The sequence below is a fragment of the Strix uralensis genome, chromosome 7 (assembly GCF_047716275.1).
Source record: "Strix uralensis isolate ZFMK-TIS-50842 chromosome 7, bStrUra1, whole genome shotgun sequence".
Lineage (NCBI taxonomy): Eukaryota > Metazoa > Chordata > Aves > Strigiformes > Strigidae > Strix > Strix uralensis.
Genome location: NC_133978.1, coordinates 9,740,903 through 9,760,996, shown reverse-complemented (window position 1 = coordinate 9,760,996; position 20,094 = coordinate 9,740,903). Strand labels below are relative to the sequence as shown.

Below are 20,094 nucleotides of genomic sequence, written 5' to 3'. Positions count from 1 at the left end.
CAAGGTGGTGTGCAGTGACGGCTACCTGGAGGAGTCATGCTCATCATACTGGGTTAATATTGTCTTGGACTATAAATGGAAACCTCACCTCAGGTGCCTCAAAAGGTAAAATTTGTTTTATAGAGATGGTCAAGCTAGAAGTCAGAACGATTTATACTGGACTGAAAAAGTAGGAATTGGTGAACCTCATCACACTGACTCTGTTTATGGGTAACACAGAAAATAACAGGCACATTACTGAGCCTACTTCTAGGGAATACCAAGAGTTCATCATCCCTTTGCTGTACCCAGATACATTAGTGGGAAGAACCATTGAGTCTTCTTCCTTACCCTCAGTGTGTAAAGTGGATGAGGGTGATCTAGCCTAGTCAGTATTTCTGCTATGAGATGATTGTGCTTTAAAGCAGATTATACTTTTAGGGAGAAACTCCATGCTCTTGTAAAAGCTCTTCCCCCAAAAATGGTTAATATATGTTAAAGCAAAGAATGTGCTCTTCTGTCTCAGGTTCCCCTACATCAGTTTCCATAGTACATAATATTTCACACCAGATACCTTATTTATTTCTTCTAAACCCATGTATATATACAGCCTTTGAATTCATATCTATTATTTTGTATTTCCAGGCAGCGTGCATGTTATTTCTAATCAGTATTACACTTGCAATATAACATGCATTCTAATACATTTCACAGAATCTTTTTAATCAATGGAAGCCTAAAACTGCACAGAAGAAGAACTATACATGGATTTACTCACAAAAGAGCAGGCAGGTTTAGAAAAGTTCTTTCACCTTCACTTTCTTTCCATTTTCTCCTTTGTACACGGGACACAACATTCCCGTGGTAAGCAGGTATTTCTTTCAGGATTTTAATGGAACCTTTACAGTACATTTTATTTGACCTCTGCCCAACAGATACTGAAGCTACAAATCCCTTTTACTGCACTGGGACAGTGGGGACAAACCAGCTCTGAATGGCGCCCTTCAAAGAAAGCAACTATTGATTTCAAAAAAAATACTTATAATGGCCTAAAATATCATTTTATCAAGCACTATTCAACTGTTTATGCTTTACAGACAATAAAAAAATCCAATTGTATATTGTACAACTACAGTTTAGTCTGTCATGGAAAAAGATACACATGACTTTTGTATCTCTAAGTTCATCTACTCTAACAGCACCACCAATTATAATTACGTTAAGCATTTTCACAATGAGGCAATGTCGTTGATTATTAATTCTAACCTAGCACCTTCCTGTAAGTACTTCATACTCTGTAGGTCAAATTCAACACTTCAAGATACCAGAGCAACACTCAAAACTTTTAAATTGTGTATAAGATTCAAATCCTCCCATAGAGAGATTCAGAAAGGCATCTGGGAGAAGCAAGGGTAGAACACTGCACCAGTAATGATAACGGCTGGAATAAATGTTGTTCTGCCAACAGAAGTGTTGTCTCTTTCTGGCAAGTAATCTTTCCTTATTCTGTAAGACTTTTAAAAAATTAAGCTTTGGTTGGGTTTTGTTTTGGTGGTGGTGGTGGTTTTTTTTTATTTCTGAAAAAGAATATTGTCAATGAGAAAAAACTGGCTTCCTTCCTTTTATTTCATCTTCTTTGAACTTCAAGAAACATATCACCACTGTGAAGCAGGTTGACTAAGAATAGTTTCACTATTTCTCATGCTCTGTTATTAAAAGGAAGAAATTCTTTTATAGTCATATTAAGTAGCACTCTCCTCACTGTGAAAGGAAAATGATGTTATAAAAAAATCAGCCCATCTGTGCATGATAGGTACAGGAAAGAAGTTTCCAACATTTGAACTCTGATTTTCTGTGGACCTAGAAGTACTCCTCTTTCAGGAGGCAGCCCATACTGCTGATAAACTATCCGGTCACAGACATTTGCTCCTTTTCACATTTACAACCTGGCAATTTTACTAGGCCCAACCCAGTCTCAGAAATGAAAGAAAAGTACACATTCAAGACTAAACACTCCAGGTAGGACAGGTAGTGGCTGGAGCATCTCCAGTGTAAAATGAAACACACAGAGCTGCAGAGAATTCAGGGAGAGTGTTTTATTCAGCTAGCAAATGAAAGGGAGACAACCTGCATGCCAGGTGAATTTGGGAATATTTCCCAAACGGTAGGCCTATTCCATTTCCTTGGCACCAGGGCTTCCTGACAGCGTTGTTCCACTAAAGCTTGCAAACTGGTGCGACTTTGGTATGACCCCATGAAAGGTTTTAGTCCCAACCCCACTACAGACGCATTAAATTGCTACCTACTGTCCAGAAGTGGTCAGCAAGTCATTCAAACTAATTCATTTATGAGGCCAAATTACTGTAATAGCGGAACATCTCAGGCTGATGATAAGTTATAACCACCGCCATTTTTAATTAAAACTTAGGGCCATCATCCTGATTCCAGTTCTGCATAGATCCTAAACAAGACACTAAGCATTATCCTGAGAGTAGCCCATGAACTGACCAAACATCTACCTGTGTTCTTGTGTCTGATCTAATTTAACCACTATTTTTGCCAAAGCTGGGAACTAAAGCCACGTCTAGCCGGTAAGTTGCCCCTTGGCCTGCATCTACTCCTTCTCATCTACTCAGTCCAGCTTAGCACTGACAAGAGCTCACCACAGGACTTAAAGCCAAGATCTAATATAATATGTGGTATGCTTCATAACGTGGACTTCAATGATATGACAAGAAGTCATATGGTACAAGTCTGTATTTCTGTATATGATATTCTTTAAGTAAAACAATAATACACTGAAATCTGTTGTATATAAAAAGAATATGCAGCTGTAATGTGTTCATCCCTCAACATGTTACATCTGTGAATGCCAGTATCAGGATCTTTAATTTAAAAAACATTTAGAACATCTTGTAGTTAAGTTCAGCTGCTCACTGCTCAAGTCACGTATTTGATATATACTCATATCCAAAAGCTGTGGAAATTACTCACACTCTGCTTTTCTTTGGTTCCCTTAAAAAAACTCGCTTAATACCCATTGCAATTCTTTATCATCTCACTTTGCCAGCTCTAATTCAAGTTTTTACATATTCAGAAGTAAACTGAAAATTGCTGATTTTGCTCGGTGATAAGAGTTACAGCTCACCCCTTAAAATTTGAATCCTGAAATACCCTGCCATTTTACTACACTGTTTTAGCTTTGTTCACCATACATATAATGTATTTTTTTTCTAATTTTTGTTGACTGGGATGTGAAACAAAAGAAATTAAATAGACTTCATAATCATGTTTATTTTAAAGATAATACAATTGTACATGGGTAATATTAAATTTTTTTATTGCCTGATTCAGTGAGCAAAGGCTAATAACTAGAGACATACTGTATGGCACATTCTCTATAAACTCTGTTCCTAGCCTGGTACAAATCTCTAGACTTCCATCCAAGTTTGAGCTGAAATAGCCAACAGTCCCATGTGACAACTCAGTGTATCAGAAGATTTCAGCAGTAATTTAAGAGACAGAATTAGGACTAGCTCTATCTATGCAAATTGTCAAGTTATTAAAAAAACCACAAACCAGATGTTAGCACGAATGAGCATACATTAAAATCCATTAAATAGGTAAGCTTTAACTAAAGCACAAGTTTGAATGGCTGGAGTGACAGAGCCTACTCTGAACTGTGTGAGGGAAATGCTACAGCATCGTATTTGCCTGTGTAGCTGGAGACAGGCAAATAGGACCTAGAGAGGGTATTGGAATTAGGGGTCACTAGCAGTATGAATTAAAAGAAAATTCAATCAAAATGGCAAAAATAAGCAAAGGAAACAATTATGAACCATCCTAACAATGACTTATGAAACTACCAGATCAAAATAATTCAGTAAGCTATCGGAAAAGGAGGAGAAACCCACCCTGCCTTAAAGGAAAAGAGTCAGTGCAGATTTTGCATGGGCTGCAAAATGTCTCTGCCTGTGAGGCACAGATACCAGATCTGTCTTTGCCTCAGATCCACACCAAGGGACTAGCACCAGTGCAAGTTCTATACCTGTATCCAAAAGCTATTAAGATATTTGTCTAGCTGGGCCAAAGCATCCTTTTTTTTTTTTTTTTTAAACCTAAAATCTAGGATATTTAGTATTTTTTACATTCCTTCATCTTTCTAATAATTTGGATTCTACATACCATTTTCCCTAATTGTGCAATGCAAACCTCATACTTTAGAATTTCTTAAGTAGAATACTATCATTTCTGATTTTTTTTTTCCTAGGTAAATAGCTTACTGTTATTTCTTCCTGAAAATTCTGAGCAAACAGCTTCTGAAATAAGTTCCTGTGAACCCAGCCCTAATCCTGACACAAAGCATCAATTGCAAAGGGATTACTGACCAATCTGCCTTAATTTGGACCATACATGGTAAACGATTTAAGTATTTGTGTATTCATGTCACTTGTCTGAGAGATGTATTAGTCATATTGCCTTTGACCTATTTTTCACCAACAGTGATTCCTCTTCTACTGAGCATCACGACTCTGCCAGCCCTGTGACTACAAGCTATGAATTGACAAAAATAGTGCTGAGCCTTAGGGCTATTTATTTGCTAGGACTGGTTTCCATATTGAGAAAAGAGGGAGAAAGAACACACCACAGTTTGCCCAGGTGGATAATAATACAGGTTCATGAATGATTAAAATCCACATGCTGTAAAACTCACCTTCACTATCTCTCTGCTGATGCATTAAATTAAAATCAATAATAGCAGAAATGAAGTGATATTGCTCTGACAAAAAGAATGACAAAAATAGAATTACATGATATGGCAGGTGATCTCACACAATACAGACAGAGGAAGTAAAGAGCATGAATTTACTTGAACAAAAAAAACAGATTAAAACTGAAAATAAACAGGGTTCTTAAAACCTGTCTGGAAAGCAAAACTCCTTCTCAGAAAAACAGAAGGTTATAGCCATTAATTTCCATTCTTTTAACAGGCATCACCCCTTTTTACATTACTCAGCATTTGCCTCAGGAAATGGTGCTTTGCATTAGCTCTGCACTGTTTCCTAGAAGACTGCAAATCTGATATTAAACTGCAAGTCACAAGGCTTTTTTATAATTGCAAATGAGAACACATCATGACATGATCGCTTACCTCCACAACTGGCCCCATCAGCTTGCACGCTGGCTTGGACTGATGAAGGGGCTGGATCCTTGGGTGCCGACAGCTGAGGAGTTTCTTCCTGGGTTGGCAGAAACGCAGAGCACAGATCGGTTTCAAGGGCTTGTAGCTTCAACAAAGAATTCTGCAGACAAAAGCAGAACATTGGGCTAGATAGAGAGCAACAGAATACAGCGATAGCTCTTCAACTCACTGAGCCCATTAGCAGCGCCTGCAAAGGGGTGTTCCACTAGCAGCTCTGAGAGGATGTGCAAGAGAACAAATGTGCCCTATTCCACGAGTTTCCTGATTTCTGGTTATTTAAGTCCCAATTTACATGGATTATTCATGACACGTGGGAAAGATGACTTCGTCAGCAAAAGACGATTTATTCTAGGAAGCCAAACTGAGATGGTGTCCCTTTTCTTGGTGTTGAAGCAATACATTAAGCAAGTATTTCATTCATTGGGCTGACATCACGATCTGATGACATTATGTCCCTCCCCATTTACCATTCATAAAAAAACAAATCTCCCTCTCCAGCCAGTGAGTGCAGTACTCAGCAGTGAACAAAGAGTTACTGAGAACACGCTCTCTCATGACATTCTTGGAAGAGAGATTTTTTAATTGACTTTTTTAGAGATACTTCTTTATGTAGACATAGCTTTTATATAGGATGCTGCTGCTTCTACAGGGCAAGCAGATCATTTCCTATGCGCTGCAAAGGTAAAATTAACAGATCATTGTCACTTGCTGCAGACAAATCAATGAGGACAAGGCTCGTTATCTATAGCATCACTTCCAGCTACTGTGTCATGCTTGGTCCATTTCTTATTTTAATCTTTAGTGCTGCATGCAATATTCAGCTGTACAATCTGACACAAGCATCTTGCTGTGATGTAAATGCTGTGAAAGCCCTAATCACCATCTGACTGGGCAAAATGAGTCACTACCGATACCCCACGCATTCAGCTCCCCTCTCTCAAGGGAGATACAGCTTGCAACATAAAACAAAATCACACAAGGCTGTCTTAATAATCACACAGCTGGCACACGCCAAATATACATAAAATGTTGTCACTCAAATGGTACATATTTGTGAATAGCATTTTCTGAGAAAAAATCTGAATTGCAACAGAAAAAAAATTCAAGTTTATACCCTGAAAAGCTCCTTTCCCCACTCTGTCAAAAACCTGAAACCAACTTATTGATTCATTTAATGAAATAATGAATTTATTTACTGAAATAATTTCCTTTGTGTAACAATATGTCACCTATATAGTGAGTAGTTTAATATCTTTGCATTATTTTTACTGTAATACAGCCCTTTTATACACCCAAGGATGCCAGTGTTTTTAGGTTAAAAAAAAATAAACTAATTTGGCTGAGAACAGCAGGGAAGACTTTCAGCCTTGATCCTTTCATTCCTTTTATAGAATTCAGGCAGTGAAAAGGGAGCAGAAAGTAGTTCTTTCTAGGAGATACCTCAAAATAGGGAAGTTTCAAAAAAGCACAAGATCACCATAACTAGATCTTGCCGCCCTCTATGTGCTGCCAGGAGTGCTTCAAAATCTGTATCCCGTTCCACAAAACAGGTTAGGTTACAATCAAACACTTGGACTTTGACCTCAGCTTAGGTCAAAAAGGAAACACAGGAACACCTTCCTTCTCCTGGTCCCAGAGTGAACAGGAGCTCTGGCCATTCCTATCAGAAGCAGCTTAATATTAACGACATGTGAGCAAATAAATGGCTCGTTATAGGTTTATTTTAGAATTAAGTTCCTCTCATCTGTTGTCAAGATACATTTTGACATCTCATCTTACAGTACCGAGAAAGAAGTGACTGCAAGATCAAGCAGTGATTCATAACTAAATGCCTAAATGAGATACTATTCTTTAAAAATATGGCATGATAGAGAGGCAGAAGATAATTTTACTATTCCCAGGTACAGGTTGCATTAACAGCCTACCATCCTCTGGCCCAGCTGCCATTTGAAAGGATAATTTACTCATCTTGACCAGCAGTGCTTCACCTTCACACCTGTTTCTCCAGGACTATTGAATGACTGGCATCTTTTCCTTGTCACTTACTGACACCGTTTGGTCCAATATTTTACATATATTACTTCAAACTGATCTGACTCCTCTGACCTGTCTGCTACAAAGAATATACCAGGTGTGCAAATGTCCCCAGTGTGGGCTTTGTCAGTGAACACCAATATAATGAATTCACTCAGCTTCTCTGCTTACAGCCATATCACCTTAGTGCCCATTTTACGTGACAGCCAGCCAGCAGCCCCAGCAGTACCTTACTTGGCTTTCTGCTTTTGATGTATTTAGTAGAATTCTTACCATCAATTTGAGCATCTTTTATGAGGTACTTTCAAAGTCTTCTTTAATTCTCTACAGGGCTTTCTTCAGTATACAAACAGAATGATGGAAACTATCTCACCTTCAACAGTTTCCAAGAGGCAGTGAATTTTCCTCGTCAAGGGAAGGGTGCTGACTTGAACCATACCCATGGCACTGTTTTGGGAAGGGTTTTCATGACGTGACAGGCCTCATTTTCCACTGCCTCTCATCCCAGCTAGACCCAAATGAAGTGGCTATGGAATTATCACAACAGACGGGCAGTGTTTTACAGTCATTAATGTCATCTAGCAAAAGATGACCATACCAGTTACAAACTGGTGAGGACTCTGATCCCAGCCCAGACCTTATCATGAGAACTGCTGATGGCAAGTAAGGAGAACATAGGTGTAAATACCAGAAGAACATACCAATAAGGAGAACATAGGCAAATAACTGACAAAAATACCTAACCTTCACGAACTGTTACTTCAAGCATTTGACAAAAAAAAATCCCATACCAAGAAAATACATTCACTTTGTATCACTATGATACATTAATATTTATGGCAAGTTCACTATAAAAAAGAATTCCACAGACTGCATTGTTAAACATTGTATTTTGGCAATGTTTATGCTGTAATTCACCAGCTGGTTTATATTCAGTTGCTCTAAGTGATATTTTTCACCCATCTGTGGAAGGTGGGTGTATGGCAAATTTCCAGTCACTGCCAAATACTAAAAAAATTCATATAATAATAATAATAGATATACCTTATATATTTTCATGAATGTGCCCCTGACAGGGACTTGATATAGGGAGAAAAAGAGAAAGTAGTTTTGATCATTTTGATGTTACCAGCGAGACGATCAATCTGGAGTATGCCATCAACCTCATCTTACTCCTAAAACACAGCTGAGTACTATGGCACTGCCACGGTGCACTTACTATCCGTGAAAAGACACCACATATTTATGGGAACACATGTAAGGAGACAGCTTTAAGCAAAGGCCCAGCACAAAGCTGCCCAGGGTCACCAACTCATGGGCAACGGGACCATCCTAGTAAATGGTAGGGATGACCCTGCTGCCTGTCCTCTCCTGCCACTCTCAGAGGGCTGCTTGAAGTACTGGCAACACCAGAGCAGCAGGGCTGGATCCTGTCAGCCTTGGACCTCTGTGGCAGGAGCAGTGCAGGCCCCTGTTTCTGCAACTGCAGCCCAAGCAAAGCAGGAAGGTGCTCTGGGAGGGGACACGGCCATATATCAGCAACTGACAGCAGGTCCTCTATCCTTGGGCTCACTGGTGGCAGGCCAACATGCTACCAACTGCCAGCAAAAGGAAAGCAAAAAGAGAGGAAAATAAAGGAGCCCTGTCTTCCTCTTCTCAAACCTCCCAAGTTCATTTGAAATCTTACTAACCCCTTCCAACTTCCCCATAATCCTCCAATACTTTCCAGTACCTGTACAGCCCTGATGTGACTGCAGGCATCCTGCCACACTGGTGGGGATCTGCACTCTTCTGTGCTGCACACACTCAGCAACACATCTCATCTGGAGATGAACCAGCCTGTGGACATGCTATACTTAAAACTCTCTCACAGTCCAGACCTGCCCCTGGGGCCCAACTGGGCAATTTAAAAGAAGTTGCAAAACATGTTAGAAGCAAATACAAACAGCTAAAATACATAGAGAGGGAAATGTTAGGTCATGACAGGTACCATCATAAATTTTAGTAAGCTCTTACATGGAAAACCAGTATCACTGAAGTAATTTAAGCTATGGCATATTATATCAGCTAATTATCTCAGTTCAAATACTTCAGATTTGATGCTTATTCCAGCTTTACTCTGGTGCCTAACATTAGGGTTTCTGATGCAGTAATTCCTGATCCATGCTAATGCAAATGAAAGGACATATTAATATTTAAAATGGATCCTTAAATTTCTTCGAAAAAATAACCATATTGTTGCCTCTTAAGAATAGTATTTTGAAAGTTTGAAAAAGAAGGAATTGTCTTGGACAAAGGTTTCTTATCTCTTCTTATATCCTCTTAAAGTAACTGACAATTCAAAGAACTTGAGCTATGCCAATTCCACTAGAAGAAAGAACATCCTGCATTATTCCAGATCAAAGATAATGGAAAAATAAAGACATTTACAGAAAGTCCGAGGAAAATGGAAAGAGAGACAGTGTGATATTGGTCTCCTATTTGATATTTTTGCTAATGCTTTAAGAAAACACAGTCATTAAAGTATCATACTCTTGCCTGCTGGAGAAAACACAGTACAAAAGGATTGCCATTTTCAGAGGAAGCTCAGCCCGTAGTAAAGAAACCATCTTTACAAAGAAGTAAGCCTGTAGACTGTACCCCACTGACCATCTCTCTTTCCATCCAGTGATTATTGAAATCAAGAGTTGAGGCCTTAGGACAAAGAATTATTGAGATGATAGGTAACCTCTTACATCTAGAGATAAATACCATACACCTACACCTACACTCACACTGCTAAATCCCTCTGGAGAACAGGATACTGAATGAATAAATTCTCCCAATTTATCACCAAAATGTTGTGGCAATGAGTGGGAGTCCCCTGAAATAGCTTACAAACTTTCTCTCGGTAGGTGCCATCAGTAACTCCCTCTCCAGCCAGAGGTGCCCACATGGGGCCTACAGGATCAGCACCACGTGACGTCTTGGTCAGCACGTCCAGGGGGCCACAGCCTGATGGGAGGCAACGTGCCAAATGAAGCCTCACAGCCCTGCACTCTCCTTCACTGCGCCAAAAGCTACAGCACTGCCAAACCTGCTAATCAATCGGTGCTCGCTGCATATCCACAGAGAGAGCAGATAGCTGGCAACGGCTAAAAGAGAGCCACTGCTGTTAGAAATTATTTATTTCCCTGATAAAGCATTATTATTATCAGCATCCTTTGCTGGAGATCCTTGTGGACATCCTAAGGTCTAGTAAATTTAAGAACTGAGGGAAGATGGAAAGTGAATAGGCCTGCCCCACCCATGGACCCTGCCTGGTCTCAGCCTGGAGGCTGACGGGGAGAAGGGAGGAGAAATAAAGCCTATACTAGGTGCTTTCTGCATAAACTGAAACCACCCTGCCCCACACACGGTGTTTCTGATGCTGCACCTTGCCTCTGGGCCTGCTCCTGCCTCTCCAAGACAGGAAGGCAGCTATTCTAGTATATCCAGTTTATTGATGGATTTACTGGATTTATGAAATCAGATGGGGCAGAGAAGGAGAATAATCCAAGCTTTCAACATTTAGTGGCCTTTGAAGTGATTCATATAGAGAAGAAACTGAGCAAATATCAACCTGTTCAATTTCTTCACTCTAAGGAAATTAATGCTTTTATATGTCACATTAGAACAGCGATGTATAAAAGCATCTCCCTTGCTTTTTAATCTGAGACTTCAGGTTAAAATAAGATAGGCATATTTTATGTGAACGTAAATAAATCTGCAGTATCTGTTATGCCAATATTTGTGTCTTGAGGCGTATGACATTTTCAATTCAAAACTTCCTTTATGGGGAACAAACAAGCAACAATAAGATAGAACAAGATATGCCCTGGGTCTGTATAACGCCATGGGTGAGCAGTGAAGAGAGACGCCACTTTCTCTAATACCAGAAGGGAATATATTTTCTTATGACACATGTCTGTTTGGGTTTGCAGTAGACCTGAGATACAATCTAAGATTTTGCAGAAGAAAGCACCAGAATGTAACCCTTACTCATTCCCCATAAATTATTAGCAATTTATTTTAATTTCTGATCTAATTATCTGTTTTAATATCATACACTGGTTTTATTTATAATATTTTACCTTAACGTTTAAGGAATCCTTTACAAGAATTTTAAATGGAAGCTTTTAAGTGGAAGCTTTGGTGATTATTTGCAATGGGGCTTCTCAAAAGAAACAATAACTTAATGATTTCTCCCAGGGCCTTAACTGGCTAGACAGAAGCTGAGTATACTCCCTTATACCAGTCATGGAATGTGCCTTACTTGTTAGTATTGAGATTTTCAATAGTGAGCTGCACAACAATGACACAAATGCACAGGAAATAATTCATTGTAATGAGAAGATTAAGTCTGAATTCCTTTAAAAGGACACATTGTGGTTTTCCCTAATGAAAGTCAGGCATCTATTAATAGACATAGATGTTCTCTAGCTCACGATGGAAACAAAGCTGTCTTTTCCACGGTTTGACAGAAATGGGCTTCCCTTCCCCCCTTTTTTCCCCTTCTTTTTTTCCACTGCTTCTGCTGTTCTGTTGTCTTAGTCTACACTTAAAAATATTGTCTGCTCCTTATTTAAGTCCAGTATTGTTCATTGCCCTTGCAGTGTCTAAGCATACTCTATGCTAGTATGTGGATACCCTTGTTTGTGGGACATGCTTTATAAGGTTTCCCACCTTGAATAATGGCAAAGCTTGCTTTTGGCCTCCAGTATATTGCTGATTGTGAGAATCTAGCCCAGGCTCATCCGTTGCTTGATCACACAAACCGCTTCTTTGTGCTCTACTCTCACACCATCCTTCTGGCATAAGCCCTGTGAAAACAGCTTTTGTTTCAAGTGTCACAGGTGGTGTTTGGCTTTCCTTGCTTCCTCTCTTCACTCCAACTCTCCCCTCTTCCCAGCTTACAACAAGAGTACCTTCTAGACTACATTGTACTGTTCATAGTTTATTTATGCAGGATGTAGCAACCTTGAGAAGTCCTTATTTTTAAACAAAACGTATTTGATAGCTGAACACTTTGAGCTGTAATATGAGGAAAAAATCAAATGTTCTTGAAAGATGGCATTTCACTCAGTCAATATTGAATGTTTAATTCTTTTCTGAGCACAAACAGAAAGTAGCGTAAAGTTGGCTTTAAATATTTTAAAAATCTCTTGCTTTTGGCTTTTAAACTATTATAGCAGTCACGTATCATATTTTTAAGCTTTTCTCCAAAAACATGACTAAAATGATTCATTAAAAAGCTAACCTAAGATTCTCAAGTGATTACATTATTCCAAGACCTTAGAACTAACAAAAACCAAACATCTAATTAAAAATTTGTAACATATTTCAACTTTTGGTTAAGCTTACCTCATTTAAGCTGTTAAATTGCTCAGTTGCTTCTTTTGGTGAAATGCACGTGTTTTCATCTATTCTACAAAACAAAACAAGAATTTTCACTCAATAGATTGCTTATCTGTGCTGCAAATATTTCAAACTTTTCGTCACATCTGTACATAAATTACAAGTTATGGGATAAAGTTGTTTTATTAAAAAAATAACATTTCTATGAAAGCTACATCTGTATTTTATACTTCATTCAAAACAACAGTGATTTTACTAGAATGCTAAATAATATATTTAAACTGTGAATGAGGTTCTGGAAACTATGATACTAAAATCCAGGCTCACTGTGCACACAGAAAAAGTTCTACAGAAGCATGATCAGCTCTCAGTATCTTGGTGAGCTAATAGGGTTAAAGCCAAGAAAAAGCTCAAACATATGTTTAAATCTAAGCATGATTTGTCCCACATGCTTTAAGTCAGGAACAAGAGTTTTCCTGTATCAGAGCCATAAAGAATAAATCTTTCCATATTTAAATTTGATGGTATTTCAGGCTCCCAATCTTCAACTTTCTGCTTAAATTCTGTTTTGCAATTTTGACATGGGTGTATCACACGTTGACTTGCAACTCAGCTGAAGCAAGAAAACTATTGCTGTCTCAGAGAATGAGATTTCTCATTGCTGAAAAGATGGCAACGTTTGCTGGCCCCTGTGAGACTCACTCACAGACATGATCAAAACTAACGCAAAACCCAGATTCCTTTGGACAAAATAATTCATATTTTTCAACCCATTGTGCTCAGTCCCAGCAAAACCAAGTAGTTTTAAAAGTCTCTAGAGACCTCAAAAACAGTACAGACAGATGCGCAGGCCTTTGTTGTAGTTCTTCAGAGATTTATGAGACATTTAAAGACTGAAATGATGGATATGCCACTTTCCTTATGAAAATAGACACATTAAATAGCTACACAAGGGTGAACAACCACTTGCCTCCAAACAGGATCCAAGGTGTGCAATTCACATAGGAACAAAAATGAGTCCTTTTGGTGGTGGTACATCTAGCACCAGAACGGGAGGTCTCACAGGCCAGCCAGCCTGCACCTCCCTCAAGATACACATGTACATGATCAGAAGCGAGTGATTTCTGGAGATACTTGAGCAGAAAGGTGCCTTGGCTGACTGCTGTACAAGCACCTCTCTACATCTCTATGTAGCTCTCCACATACATCTTATTTTTGCCATCTCACCTGAAAATTAATAGCAAATGTCTCCATAATGTGAAGAGAGCAGAGGAAAATGGAATTACAGAAGCGAAAAGGTTAATGCCTCACAACCTATCTCTAGCTTTTAGGCAGCAGAGAGGACAGTATGAGGCAGCAGAAGAGAGTTAAAGAAAACTGAGAAAAAGCATGGGGAGAGACAAAGGACTAATGTAATAAGAAAGAGTGAAATATTTATAGTTTGGTTTAATAACACGTAACAGAGGATCTGCAAGGCTACCAACAGCTGAAGAATTTATTCACTAATGAAGAAAAAAACATTTAGAGTGATTTAGTGCATCAAACTAGAGCGAAACATAAAGGAAAGGAAGAAAAGAACAAGCATCAGATTTATACACTTCTAGTGTTCATTTGGATTAATCCTTTCAGGGTGTGTAATGCACAGAAAATGTGAACTCTCCTTAAAAAAATAAAACAAAAAACTAAACACTAGCAGCGGTTCTTACAGGTGCTATACAAAGTTCTACATAATTCACAGCTGTATCACTCATTAACGAAGCTGGTGAAGGGTCTGGAGCACATGTCATACGAGGAGCAGCTGAGGGAACTGGGGTTGTTTAGTTTGGAGAAGAGGAGGCTGAGGGGAGACCTCATCGCCCTCTACAACTGCCTGAAAGGAGGTTGCAGAGAGCTGGGGATGAGCCTCTTGAATCAAGTAATAAGTGATAGGACAAGAGGGAATGGCCTCAAGTTGCGCCAGGGAAGGTTTAGACTGGATATTAGGAAGCATTTCTTTACAGAATGGGTTGTTAGGCGTTGGAATGGGCTGCCCAGGGAGGTGGTGGAGTCCCCATCCCTGGAGGTGTTTAAGAGTAGAGTCGACATAGCGCTGAGGGATCTGGTGTAGTTGGGAACTGTTAATGTTGGGTTGATGGTTGGACTGGATGATCTTCAAGGTCTTTTCCAACCTAGACAATTCTGTGATTTTATGATTCTATGAGTCTTGCACTCTGGAGAGTAAAAACTTTACAGCATCCCTGAAGGATATCTCTCATTCAGGCTGATGTTCTTGTCTGCTGTTTCAGGGATGCAGAAGTCCGGCATTTTACTGTTTCTTTCTTCACTAAAAATACTAGATGTTCTTAGTTTTGCATTCTTTGGATTCTGAAGATACTGAAATCATTAAGGTGAGTAACCATTTTTGTGTGAAGACCATTTACATTAACAGTCATATAGGTATGCTGAGCTGATCTGACTTTAGAGAGTTTTGGCGTGTGCTTTTTTGTTTTCACCAAGATTAACTGCTCTTCTAGGCAAATGCAGGTTATCTGACTGTCATCAGGCAACAAAGGGCTTACTATTTAATACCTACGCGTTGCATCCTACTCATTAAAAGTCAATCAGAAAATATCCATTAACTTCAAAAGCAGCAGGAACAAACCCTAATTTTCCATCTGTTCTGAGTACATTAAAATTATTTTAAGCCTTAGCTGAAATTCTGAATAATTGCAGGCAATCCTTATTTTGTATAATTTACATCATGTAAAATAATGAAAATGGAATTCTCTCTGTGGCTACTACTCAAATATATGTTATATCATTCTTTATAAAATATGAAAGGCCCTCCCTATAGACTCTGGCTTTGGCAGAATTATCCTGTTCTGCATGGCACAAATGACAAAGATGCAACCCAGTAACACATACATTTGGAGTTTGTGGACATAAAAAAAATAATCTAAATACTAATTATCATAACAGAGCTCCTACTAGACTTCAAGGGGAAGATCAATTTGCATGAGCAGTGTGCTGTTTAAAAAGCAGACCAGAACATGTGAATTATTGAATTATGCATGATATTACTTCCAAACTTGCATAAAATTCAAATAAAACCACATCATTTAAAAACTAGGAAAAATGTTTGAAGATAACCTAAGCAAATTTACTTCTTATTTCCCAGACAGAACCCAGAAAGGAGCATTACATTCTGTAATTTGCAAGCCTCAATCCAATCCAACCCTGGATTACACTAACCCCATCCTCAGGAGATTTATGTGTTTATGCACCACAATGCCACACATGCTTGGTGTCTTGGGCCAATTAGTGTTTTAGTGATGTCAGGATAAATCCTGGCAAGCAAACCACACGCTGTGCTGTGGGATGAACCCCCTTTTCCAGATTCACTTTCAGCCTATCCTGGCCCAATACTCCTTCCCTGTCCCCAGCCCAGCAATCGGCTTCATCCTTCCCACTGTGAGGGTGTCCTACCAGGTTAAGAGCTCAGAAAGGGTGGTCTTAGTATGGCATCAGAGCACTGATTCATCCTATCGAGAGGTTACATCACACGTTTTTACAGAGGCAGACCCCACAACCAACACACTTCAATGCCAGGAAAACAAAAAGGTCCTTTCTGAGATCTCCACAAATGGCAAAAAGAATTATGAAATTCAAACATAGTCACCACCTTAACACAGGGCTGCAGGTGAATGCTTTAAAAGTATACCTATGACTCCTTACAAAGCAATACAGAACTGCAACAGGCTTTTGGATGAACATAAAGTACACTTTTGCAATGAAAGAAACACCACCAATAAGGGCCGAAGGCTGTTTGGATACACCCTGGGCTACTCCTTGGGCAGTCTCCAAATGCTGGAACAAGCAGCCAGACAGAGAGTCAGTGTAGCAGTGCCTGTCTCATCAATCACAGCAGTTACGTAAAGGCTGGCTGTGGATGGCCACAATTGTTTTTCTTATTATGAGTGCTTCTTGTACTCACCAGGCACAGTCCTTACTTGGGCTACAGTAAGAAGCTTTTTTTTTTGCCCCTCTGTCCTTTCTCAATCCCCCCCTTTTTCTTTCTTCCTTTTTTTTTTTCTTTTTTTTTTTTTTTTTTCTTGAAGTGTATTGCAACCCAAGAACTTGCTCAGGGATTTTCCATGCCTTGATACAAGATGTATCACTGGAACCATAAATGCCAATATTTTAATATCAAAATTCCTGAAGAAAGTGTTCTTAGGAACAGCTCAGTTGTTTCCCAGCAAAGCAATGTTTCATCAGCAAATCCTGATTTACTGACAGAGAGCTACTCACAGACACATACTTGTCGTGATGAATTTTTGCCAGGTCTTAGGCAGGACTCGGCGGGAATCTGGCCAAGTTTTCTCCCTGTTCACCTGGCCACCTGCGCAGGAACACAACCTGACAAGCTCTGCCTCACCCGTGTGCGTCCGCCATATGGCGCGGGGACATTGGCACTTCTGCAGCTTCCCTGCTCCCTCCCACGTGTCCCTGAGTTGTAGCTGTTCAGCAGAAAGCATGGAAACTACGAGAGCCCCCACCTGAACTGCACTCTCAAAAGCTACTTGCCTTGAAAACTTAAATACTGAAAGCCTCGCTAGAGCTTGGGCTCCCTCAGGGGAGCACAGAAACAGGGAGACTGTCTGAGCCCAAAATCCAGGGCAGCCCAGGGCTCCCAGCATTTCCAGGTTTCCTGGACAACAGTCATAGCCCTGACAGCAATCGCCACCCTCCAGCCTCTGCAGAAATTAGGGACCAACCCAGGGACCATCCTATTAAATGAAACCACTCCACTCCAATTTTATTTGGGGAATGGGGAAGAGGGGGAGCTTTCAGGAATTTTTCTTTGGCAGAAAACAACCCCAAAGTGTAGTTCCCACACTGACTTGGAATGCAGCCTTCTCAGAAACTCTGCCATTCCTACCGCCCAGGATTCCCATGTTTCAACCCCCTCTCTGTGTCACAGGCATCTGAAGAAAGCACCATCCTCTATTCAGGTAACTGTGTACACAGCTCTGCAATCCACATCAGTTTTGCTGATTGCCCTTGGGAAGGCAATCAGTATGAGCAGCTTTTTGTAATCATACATATTGTTCCATATTGGCTTTCCTATTCTCTGTTAAAAAAAGGCAATTCTCTTTATTGTAACATTTGTTCCTGAGGCCTGCATATAACTTCTATCTCTCAAAGGTGCAGATTATATTACTCTTATCCAAATCCAACTACACACAATGACTAGAGCAGTATTCAATGTAATCACAAGCAATAGCATTAGAAATTCATGTTCTTGTGATAAAATATAAAGGTTTCCTTCCATGCAGATGGCATTTTATATTCTAAATTGATGCTGATGTTCATAAATCATGCATGATAAACACCTCTTGAAATTAAAATCCTTGATTCACAGGTCAGGGATAGTTTAGCCAGGAACAAGACAGTATTCCCTTATTCTTCTGACTGTAAACCTCTTCACCAAGTCTATTTCCTTCCAATCCCACTAGATCTTTTCCTTCACTGTTTAAGTGGTTATCACAAAATTAAAGTAGCCCCCTCAAAAAAAAAAAATCAACACATATACTTATTAGTCATATTTCTGTAGATTTTTTTTCTTTTATATTTCCTGTTCTGTTCTTCTCTGTCACGTATCTGTTTATGAACATCCCTTGTATTTAGATTGCTCTGCCTAACAGGGACTGTACTGAAAAGTTATTCATAACTCAGTATTTTTTAAACCATATTTAAACAAATTAAAACTATCCTGTTTTTAGCTGCCCCACACTCACTGGAACAGATTTTTTAAAAAACTGTACAGTCCAGAGGCATTTAGACCTTTAAACTCCAATGAGACTAATGACAGAGCTTGTAGCAGTCTGCAGAAACTAAATTAAAGCAGAAGTAACAACAAGCCACACTAGAAATAATCAACCTTGCTTCTTAGTATGAGACAGAAATAAATCCTTCTTCTATTCTCCCCACACACATCTGATAGACAGAGGAGCCTGCCCAGCAGCACCCCTGCAGCAGTATAGCCATCTCCTCTTCTGAAAAGATCGGAAAGCTTTTGGTCTATGAGTTAGGGATCCTAGGCAGATGTAGTGTTTCAAAGCATTTCTAATTTTAACAGTAACCTAGCAAAACCAGGGTGGAAGATAGCGAAACTCAAGTTTTGTGGGGCTAGCAGATGTGTTCTGTCAAAATCTAGCTATGATTGTTGCCTGCTGCCAAGACTGAATACTTAACCTTTGCCATGTCCCAGAGCAGAGAAGGCACAAAACAAGGCAAGACGTCATACACCCTGGCAGCTGTGTTTCACAGCCTGTTGCACGAGCCAGTTCTGTGACCCTGATGCAGCAGCCAGCGATCTGCATGAGCTGAGACATGGGCATGTAATTGCTCTGGCCCTATCAAAGCTGACTGACAGCAGAGGGATGGGGCAAGCTGCTGGTCACCCTTAAGAGGTGTCACCAGACACAGTGACCCTCAAACTGAAAGTGGTAACTTCAGCATATGTAATTCAAACTCCCATGCCCCAGCTGGGTGGTGGCAGTGTTTTTTCCAAAGACAGTTAAGACAGTTAAAGTAAATAAAGTGTGTGTGTGGCCAGCAACCATGCATTAATGCTTGTTTACTCCATGTTTTAAGTTCCTGGTTTGAGAGTAAAGTCACCTCCATTTTGTTGTAATATAATCAAACTGACATGGCGAGATTTGAGATTTGATCACTATGCTTTCACAGCCCTTAGCCTGGTAAATCCAGGTACCATTATTTAACAGACTTAGCACTTGTGGATAGCAGGCTTCCTAGAGGAGCTACCCCGGTGTTAAGCAGGAATAAATAGCATAGAGAACAATGGTTTAATGTCAGGCAAACTAAACTAAAAAGGCCAAACTGTTGAAGTGGACAGGGGGATTTTGCTGTAGTTGCTGTTTATTCATGCACACTCTACTCTGGTTCTTATCTTTAAAGTCTATGTTTCTTTCATCATGTTCCTTTCATCAATCAAAACTAACCAATGTTATTTCATTATCTACCCCTCTACAGACCTCCTACCAGCAGAGCCACTAGGTAGGTCTAACTCTCTGATACCAAACTCAATATGCTCCTCTTTACAAGAAATCCATGTGATTTTTTTCCTAGCATAAAAAATGTCAGAAAAAGAGAAGGCAGGCTTCCTAGGCTGGGGCTAATTAGAAACACTGAGATGCAGTGTCTCAATTGCACATACAAGCATTGGAGGGTGAAAGCAGTTCTTTGTGAAAGCTAATTAAATGCTTGGTCATTCTGCTAAAGCTTCCTTTGAGAGCACAAATTAATATCATTTACAGTGTTGCCTACTAAAAGCTGTGGTGAAGGCAACCAGTTCATTTCACATAAGCACCAAACTGCTGTTGGATGGAAACAGTCACTACTAACCTAGTCCTGATGTGAAACAGACCTTGGAGGCAATGAGCTCTGTATGTCAACTAGCTGTACCCTGACCCTCTGAGCATCCCTGGGACCTGCTGCCC

At 39.7% G+C, this 20,094-nt stretch overlaps 1 protein-coding gene across 10 annotated transcripts in view; it reads right to left on the bottom strand.

Moving 5' to 3' along the window:
• Positions 1 to 20,094, bottom strand: part of FAM13C (family with sequence similarity 13 member C) — a 57,436-nt gene that overhangs the window by 20,909 nt on the left and 16,433 nt on the right. For 8 of the 10 annotated variants that reach the window (XM_074874394.1, XM_074874395.1, XM_074874389.1 and 5 more), the window contains 3 exons: positions 12,599 to 12,662; positions 5,132 to 5,282; positions 4,694 to 4,759 (listed from right to left, as the gene is read on the bottom strand). In XM_074874394.1, coding sequence (XP_074730495.1) covers positions 4,694 to 4,759; positions 5,132 to 5,282; positions 12,599 to 12,662 — 281 coding nt within the window. The remainder of the gene's footprint in view (positions 1 to 4,693; positions 4,760 to 5,131; positions 5,283 to 12,598; positions 12,663 to 20,094) is intronic. The other 2 variants (XM_074874391.1, XM_074874396.1) reach the window with 1 other exon arrangement.